At 33.6% G+C, this 8,935-nt stretch overlaps 1 protein-coding gene across 1 annotated transcript; it reads left to right on the top strand.

Annotated features, from left to right (window-relative positions):
* The first annotated feature begins 7,428 nt into the window (after nucleotides 1-7,428).
* Nucleotides 7,429-8,463, top strand: LOC131148381 (zinc finger protein ZAT9-like). The gene has a single exon (XM_058098092.1). The coding sequence runs from the start codon at nucleotides 7,429-7,431 to the stop codon at nucleotides 8,461-8,463; it is 1,035 nt and encodes a 344-aa protein (XP_057954075.1).
* Nucleotides 8,464-8,935: the final 472 nt, after the last annotated feature.

Genomic DNA, 8,935 nt, shown 5'->3' with positions numbered 1-8,935 from the left:
CCAAGACTATTCCCACGCCTCGTGATACCGGCCCCACAGCACCACGAGGGTGTAAATTTAGGAACCCAAGGGAAACTCGAACCCGGGAGGCACAAAGGCTGACCTCGTGAGAGGCACACCCAGTGGACGAGTTTACCACCTGAGCCATGCTCTGGGGGCTAGAAGTTCTATTTTCTTGCTTCTATGCCATGTGACTAATTAATGATGTTATGTTGTATGAAATGCAGGTTTTTTCCCCCAAACTATAGTAGCCTTCAATGATATAAGATTATATGTCAATTGTTGTGTTTTTTGGTTGAACCAATTTCGATATTTTTATAGATCCTTGACAATTTCAATGTTTTTAAATCTTAAGAAGCCCCATTATATGAATTCAAAGACAATAATTTTTTTTTTAAAAAAAAGTAGTAAATTGTGTACTATAACTACCTATAATATGTTTTAAAAGGTAAAATTTAATTCATTAAAATGGATGGAGGGAAATATATAGAGGGATTGAGAGAGTGCCTTGCAAAGTTACTGTAAATTATAAAGATGCAGAGAATATGGTTGGGATAAGTTTACACTGCTAGAGAGATGGCAATAAAGACATGAACATTAATTCCAACCATATTACCCAAGAAGTGACTCGGGTAGAAAAAAATAGGTCATGCCCTACTCCTTAAAATACTTTCCTATTGCCGCAGATTGTTCAAAGCTTAAAGGCAGTAGTAAAATAATAAGGCGCTCAATCCCTATAGTAGTAGCAGAATAACTAGGTAAGTAATGCATAAGCAAGCATCAGTGGATAAAATGTTGGGATAATGCATGCGTGTGTAGTTTCCAAAACATTAAGGTGGGGTCTGCTAACAACTGTTGCACATGTAGTTTCCAAAACATTAAGGAATAATTAGGTAAGTAATGTATAAGCAAGCATCAGTGGATAAAATGCATGGATAATGCATGAACATTAAGGTGGGGTCTGATATTTCTTCTTCTTCTTCTTCTTCTTCTTCTTTCCCTTTCTTTTCTTTTGCTCCCATATTTTTTTCACAGTTGTAGGTGTGTGTAAACATGTTTACTTTATTCGTGCGTGTGTGTGTGTGTGTGTGTCCGTGTGGGTGTCCGTGTGGGTGTGTGTGTGCATGTGCAAGAGCATGAGCATGGTGATGCATGAGATGCATGCATGCATATGCATAATGGCATGAACATACATGCATAGATGCATGATAGTGCATAGGGGCATGTGAAACATGGGGATATGTGTGCATGTGACATGCATGAATAAATATGCATGTATAGATGTATCGTTATGCTTGTACGTGGATGATATGCATGCATGCATGCATGCATGTATGTATGTATGTATGTATGTATGTATGTATGGTTATGCATGTACATGGATGATATGCACGTGTTGCATGCATGTAGGTGAGACTTTAAGATGTATGCATGAATGGATGATGGCATGGACTTATATACATTCACAACATGAACTTATATGTATATATATGTGTGTGTGTGTATGTGTGCGCGCGCGCATTAGTATATATGTATATGAAAATATGTAGTGTATATATGTGTGTACAACATGAACTTAAGGTTTTTAATGAATTTTATAGGAATGGAGTTTAAAACAATAGTATCATTTCCATTTTATAGTTCTAGTGTCGAATATGAATAAACCCATCAAGATGTCATAATATAGACCTATTAGCTTAGTTTCTAGTGTTTATAAAAGCATCCCTAAAGTTTTGGTTAACAAGTTGAGTGCAGTACTTAATAGGACTATCCTTAAGGCTCAGAGTGCATTTGTGGAGGGTAGGCAAATTTTGGATGCCATTTTGGTTTCCAATAAAGTTGTTGAAGGTATTTGAAGGAGGAAGAAGAAGGGACACATCTTTAAGTTGGATTTTGAGAAAGCTTACGATAGAGTGAATTAGAATTTCATGGACAAAAGTTTTAGAAGAAAGGGATTTGATGAGAGATGGTGGCACTAAACTATAGTTTGTTTGTATAATGTGAGTTACTTAATTTTCATGAATGGTGAGCCTAAAGTTTGGTAGGCTATAAGCGGGATTAGGCAAGGTGATAGTTTTTCCTCGTTCTTGTTCGTCTTAGTGGCTGATATTTTGGGTAAGATGGTGGATAATGTTGTAGATAGAGGTTTAGTGAAAGGTTTGGATATGGAGAGGGAGGAAGTAAGGGTCTCACACTTTCAATTGTTGATGATAGTATCTTCTTTTTAAAAGATCATAGACACTCCTTTTTGAAAATTTTGAGTCTCCTTTATGTTTTCAAAAAGGTTTTTGGGCTAATGATTAATATGGGGAAGAGGGTAATTGCGACTATAAATATGCCTAATGGGAGTGTTAAAGAGTTGTAAGTAAAGGTGGGTTACAATTTTATGAATTGTTTGTTGTCCTATCTAGAGGTTCCTTTGGGAGGTAACCCTTGACTTGTCTTTTGGGATTTTATTGTGCAAAGAGTCTCTAAGAGACTAGATGGGTGGGAATGCGTGTTTTTTTTTTTTGTCTCTCGATGTTAGAATTACTCTCATCTAGGCTTGTCTTTGTATCCCTTTATACTTTCTTTCTATTTTTAAGATTCTAGAGGATGCTGCTAGCAAAACTAAGAAGATACTGAGTGTAACGCCCCGAACCCTTAAACCCGAGTTCAACACGTTATACTTGATAAAATCTCAATAATCCGCAATCCATAATATACGCAGCGGAAAACATAAACATAATCTCCATATAACATAATACCAGAGTTTACTAATTCTAATTATAATCCATAAAAAATCGTCCATCACCTGCATTTTCATAAATCTACATAACTCCCAAAACATTTCAGTATTTTCACAATCCATCATTTCTCAACAGACTTAAAACGTAAAGGCATAAAACAAAAAATATTTACATCCCCAAACTATTATAAAAAAATATACCCTTTCTCTTTATATTTCCCAAAAATGTTATAACACATCGAGCTCTCTAAGCTCGATCTCGTGGAGGTCTTGAAAAAGATTAGTTCATATTTAGGTGAGACACATCTCAGTAAAGGAAGAAACAATATATTAAAACAGTGTGTGGCTAACATGAGTTTATAATCAACATAATATTTAACATTTGCAAATCTTTAACATAATTTCTGAAATTATTTTCTGATCCTATTCAAACACATGCAAAGATTTAACCCACGAGATTACCCAAGGATAGGGGTGATTACCCAACCATACAAGTAGCACCCCTCTACTCTGATATTTAAGTAACCCTAAGGTCACTACTAAAGCATACCAAGGAACTCACCTTACTCAGTAAGCCCTCAAGTGTTAGATTGATCTCGTACTCACACCATTCAACAATAGCTTACCGAGGAAGGCCCTAAGGATAGGGAAATCTATCCGCCCATACAAGTAGGTTCCCTCTACCCTAGTACGTTATGCAGCTACTGCCACATCTGAAGCTACTAGTGCACTCGCCTTACTCAGCAAGCCCTTAGGCGAAGAGTGCGTCGGCCCAAACGTAACATGTTCTATGTACATAAATACTTCTAATATCATAATACATTATTTTTTTTTTTTGTCATTATTCATTCATACATATTTGTTCATGTTCTCAGCTTTGACATTTCATAGCGTCTCACTTTATATGACTTTTTCTCCTTTTACATTGTTCACACATCACATTTCATTTTCATTTCATTCATTTTCCATTTCATACTCATTTTTATTTTAATTCATAAATACTCGGCATCTTTTCAGCCTTGGTCGGTTAGCTTCGGCATCCTTTCAGCTATGGTCGGCATCTTTTCAGCCGTGATTGGTTAGCTTCGGCATCCTTTAGCTGTGGTCGGCATCTTTTCAGCCGTGATTGGTTAGTTTCAACATCCTTTCAGCCATGGTCGGCATCTTTTCAGTCGTGGTTATTTTCATGATTGTATTAACACTCACATGCAGCATATTTCATATATCATTTTCATACTCATTTTATTTTATTTATATCTTGCATCATGTATATATAACATAATTCCACACAAAATTCTATTTTACTTATGCCACACAATTTAACAGTAAAATTCATACACATATATTTCTTATAAAATAAGTCAACCTACATTTAACATTTATATTCTGAAAATATACCTTTCTTTTTTTTACATAATTATCCTGAAAATATTTTCTCACTTTCATCAGTTCATTTTTGCATATACGTATCTAATAAACAACCCTAAACTCAGAAAAACATAATTTAAATGGTTGACATTTTAAACTCATACCGAAACATATACACGTACATAAAACACAATTCATTTTTCATTAAATTCATAAAAATTCTAGTTTGATATATATTTTTCCCCTTACCTGGTTTCTCAAATTATGCCAACAAGAACCCCAAAAAGATGCCTACGGCACTCACCCGGATCCTGAAATTAAAAATTCTAGTTTCATGTAATTAATTCTGAATAAAATATTATTTTAATATTTCATAAACTCATAAATTCTAAATAAATAAATATATCTTTAAATTTAGTCAAATTATAAAATTTCTCAAATCTCACTCTCACTTTGGAGTGGGGCCTAAAAAACCCAATTGAAACTTTACTTATGTCAAAATAATGACGATCACGACTAGGACCTCGTGGTGATACCTAATCGTCGGTTCAATAGCAAATTTAACAAGAAATTGAGAAATTATGGGAAAGTTACATTACCCCAGGAATGGTACCTACGCCGCTCCCACGACAAATCCGCTCTAGTAAAAATATCGGTGACGGACTTAGGAATCCAACGGTACCTTTCGTTTTCTGATCGGTGCTCGTTAGGCTGACAAAATTAAGGAGAGAGAGGAGGAGGATGGAGGAGTGAAACAGAGACAAAGAGAGAACAGACACGCTGAAGAAGATGAGATGGAATTGGATTTCAAATTGAAACTCAATCCATCTTATTACATTTAATATATATTATTTTAATATTATATTATATATATACTTTAACTTATATTATACAATAACCTTATATATATATATATATATATGTATTTATATATCTTTATTTCAAAAATTTTTTTACTATTTCTATTTATTTATTTAATTCAATAATGTTTAATTAATTAATTAATTAATTAATTAATTAATTAATTAGCCTTAATAAATTTTTTTCATACTATTTCTTTTTACCTATTTATTTAATACATTAATTTAATAATGTTTAAGTAATTAATTCATTAATAATTTTAATTAATTAATTTTTTTTTTAATTTTTTTTTCTCGGGTTATTACACTGAGGGACTTCTTGTGGTCAAGGGTAGGAGACTCTAGGGGTCATTGGTAAGTTGTGAAGTTGTGGGCAAGTCTAAATGGGAGGGTGGTTTGGGTATTAGAAATTTGGTATTTAGGAACATAGCTCTTGTGGCTAAATGGCTTTAGCAATTTCCGCTAGAAAATTTCTCCTTATGGCATAAAGTTATAAAAAGTGAATATGGTTTAGACGAGAATGGGTGGGATACTAATTTGAGATTAAATGTTGTCCAAAGAATCGATGGAAAGTTATCTCTCAAATTTAATCTTCTTTCCATTCCCCATATTAAATTCGTAGAGGTAAAAAAAGGTAGTAATATATGCTTTTAAAAAAATCCTTGGTACGTAAGGTAGTTATGTCCACCTTTTTTCCTCACCTTTTTCATTTGAGCTCAGGGTAGGATGGTTCTATTTCCTCCTTTGTTGTTGATCTAGGTGGTCCTTTATCTTCTTGTAAATTTCATTTTTGTAGGTAGCTAAATGATAAGCGGTTGGTAGAATTAACCTCTTTGGTAGCCTTGTTGAAGAATTGATATTTTTCTTTGGCGGACAATAATCAGTCTTGGTCTTTAGATAATTCGAGGCTTTTATGATAATTGTTAGTTTGCACCTATTGTTTTTATTTTTTAGTTTTTTTTATGTTTTAGTTTTTTTATTTTTTATTTTTATTTTGTTGTCTAAATTTTTGTAGACATTGTTAAGGAAATGTCTTATTCTCTTAGTTGTATATTCTTAATCTATTTATGATAATTTTTTTATGTAAACAAAAGTCAAAATAGGAGTGATCCAAACTAATCCAACATTTAATCATAATTACATGTAATAAAGACAAATTACATGTAATTATGATTAAATGGTCCCTTACTTTAATAAAGAAAATTGTAATTAATTTCAAAATTATTTTTAAAAAATTATTGGCCAATAAAAATTGTTTCCTAAAAAAACTAACACGGTCACTTTATTGAAAAAAAAATAAAAATATATAAGCCCATCCTTTTTTTAATTAAAAAAGTTAATTAATTGCAAAATAATTTTAAAAATTATAAGCCCCTCCTTTTTAAACTCATTGATAGAGTGAATAAATTACATTCCATTAACAAGATTTTTAAAGCACACTAAAATAATTGATTATAAAATTTTAATATAATAAAAATATTAGTAGTCTTGACACAATTTTCATATAAAATTGTTATTGGGTTCATGTAAAAAAAAAATTCTAAAACATTTAACTCGGTTACTTGAAATGGAAAAAAAAATGAAACATTTCTTAATATCATAAATTATGTCTTTTTGAGAGTTAAAGTTGAGCTCTTTGTATATATTTTACTATCAAATATTTAAATATTTTTGTATAATTTTAATTCATCAATTTCAATAGCCACTTAAGACAATTTTTTAAAATATTAATTTTCAATTTTAGTATAAGAATTTTATTTATATTAGAATTCTATAATGAATTGATTAAACTATAGATTTAGAATATTATATAGTTTAGAGATTGTATTATAAATTCATGCTTAGCACTAGCTAGCTCTCTAGCTACTAGTGAATTGCTACTCGAGATTTTATATTTGATCCACTATGTATCTTTAAAAATCTATTCAAAACACTGAATGATTTAAATTGGATGAGCTCCGTTTAAGTTTAAATGCTCTCACTTAAGAAATTAAAATATAAAATTTTATTTTTTCTAGTTAGGAGGCTCAAAGCTCATTATCCATATGCTACATCTAGAATTTAAAATATTTGATAATAAAACTAATTAAATGGTATATAAAATCCTTCAAAACACAATGCATATGCACATGCGCGCACACAGATACATACATACATACATATATATATATATATATTATATATTTATAAGATAGAAAGACCCTAATTAGTTAAAATTTATAGATAATTTAAATATTTTAAAATATTGCATTATAGATAATTAGTTATAATTTATAGATAATTTAAATATTTTAAAATCTTGCATTATAGATAATTAGTTAAAATTTATTTTTTAAAAAAATTTAAATATTGAACAGATACCTTTTGATTAAAACGTATTTTAATTTTATATAAAACCCCAAATCTCTCTCTAACTCTCACTCTCTCTCTCATTAATTTTCTGAGCTGGGTTTTGGGTTTTGGCGATCGTTAATGGCTGCCCAACCTGGGAACAATCAGGGTGAGGGCGGCGCCCGAGTTCCGGTCTCCGGCGTCGGCAACCACAAGAAGATTCGCCGGGAAGAGAACCACAGCGGCGCCAAAAAATCCGCTGATGACGGCGGGAATGTTTGCTTCGTCTGCAACAGAAGTTTCCGTTCACCGAAATCCCTTTTCGGTCACATGAGGACGCACCCGGAGAGGAGCTGGAGAGGGATTAGACCCCCGTGGTCGCCCGTGGCAGAGGACAAGCCTTCTCCGGGCGCGGCCGCCCCCAACCCAGACGCCGGAGAAGACCTTACCGCCGATCAGTCCAAGGAAGACCCGGCAATCGATTCCGACGAACGAGGGTTTATGGCGCAGCCTCTGCCCGGATGGTCTAGGACTGCCAAGAGGGGAGGCACCGGAATAGCGACTTCAACTGAGAGGAATTCTGTAATTCCTTCTTCTCCGTCGAAGTTGCGGAGTGCTCCGGAAAGTTCCGTTCTCTCTTTTTTGGTGACCGTGGCGAACTACATCCTCGCTTCTTCGTCTTCTTCCAAAAGCAAGAGAAAAGTTTCCGACTTTAGAGCTAAAGCTAATCCGGCGGAAAAAGATCAAGCTTTGTGCAATGGAACAGGACTGATTAAGAAGCTGAAAACAGAAGTAGTGTTCCCAATTGAGAAGAAGCAGTATGAGTGCAGAGACTGTGGCAAGTCCTTTTCCAATCCTCAGGCCTTGGGGGGACATAGAACAAGCCACAGAAAAGGTACTACTACTACTACTACTGAACCCGAAGAACCCAGTACGGATGAGGGCCGGTTGAGGGCGCTGAAGGAAGCCCAAATTCCCTGGTGTAGCCTCGCCGGAGACGAGCTGATCAAGAGCAGCCAAGAGAACAGCCCAGGGAGCTGCTGCTTGACAGGGAAAAGTGATAGTAGTAGTAGTGGTGATGGTAAGGGGGACAGTGCCAAAATATTCCCTTTTGATCTGAATGAGCTTCCTGTTGTGAAGGAAGAAGAAGAAGGAGAAGGAGAGATGTTGAACTGAACAGTTTATCTATATTAATTTTTCTATCCAAATCAGTTAGTTTTAGTTATGTGTCTTTTTTTGTTTTTTTAAAAAAAAAAATTTCTGAACTGATGATCATATAAGATGCACAGAGATGGATGATGATCAGTTGGTTAATTGTAGAGCAAAAGTACTAGAGTCTTGTATCCAGGAAACTGAAGTTTTAGATGTTAATGATTATTTGTATTTCTTATATGTTGATGATCGACCACATGCATGTTCTGATCTATTCTTAGTTTCTTAAGATTTCTTCATCTTCAGCCCGATGCAAACTGATAAAAATAAATTAATAAATAAACTAGCTGAGTTTCTACCCTAGGAAGATTAGCGTCCACCTGCAGCTAAATAATTTTTTTTTTTAAAGTACTGCAATTTATTCAAAGAGAAAAACAACTCCCAAGTAAGACGCATGTGAGAATATGGAAATACACTAGTTCCATAATGAATCTTA

This window comes from Malania oleifera, chromosome 2 (genome assembly GCF_029873635.1).
Source record: "Malania oleifera isolate guangnan ecotype guangnan chromosome 2, ASM2987363v1, whole genome shotgun sequence".
Lineage (NCBI taxonomy): Eukaryota > Viridiplantae > Streptophyta > Magnoliopsida > Santalales > Ximeniaceae > Malania > Malania oleifera.
Note: the sequence above shows the minus strand (reverse complement) of the source record. Positions and strands in the feature narration are given on the sequence as shown.

What these genes read in the sequence shown, in the direction of transcription:
- LOC131148381 (XM_058098092.1), top strand. Translation starts at nt 7,429, where the DNA reads ATGGCTGCCCAACCTGGGAACAATCAGGGTGAGGGCGGCGCCCGAGTT.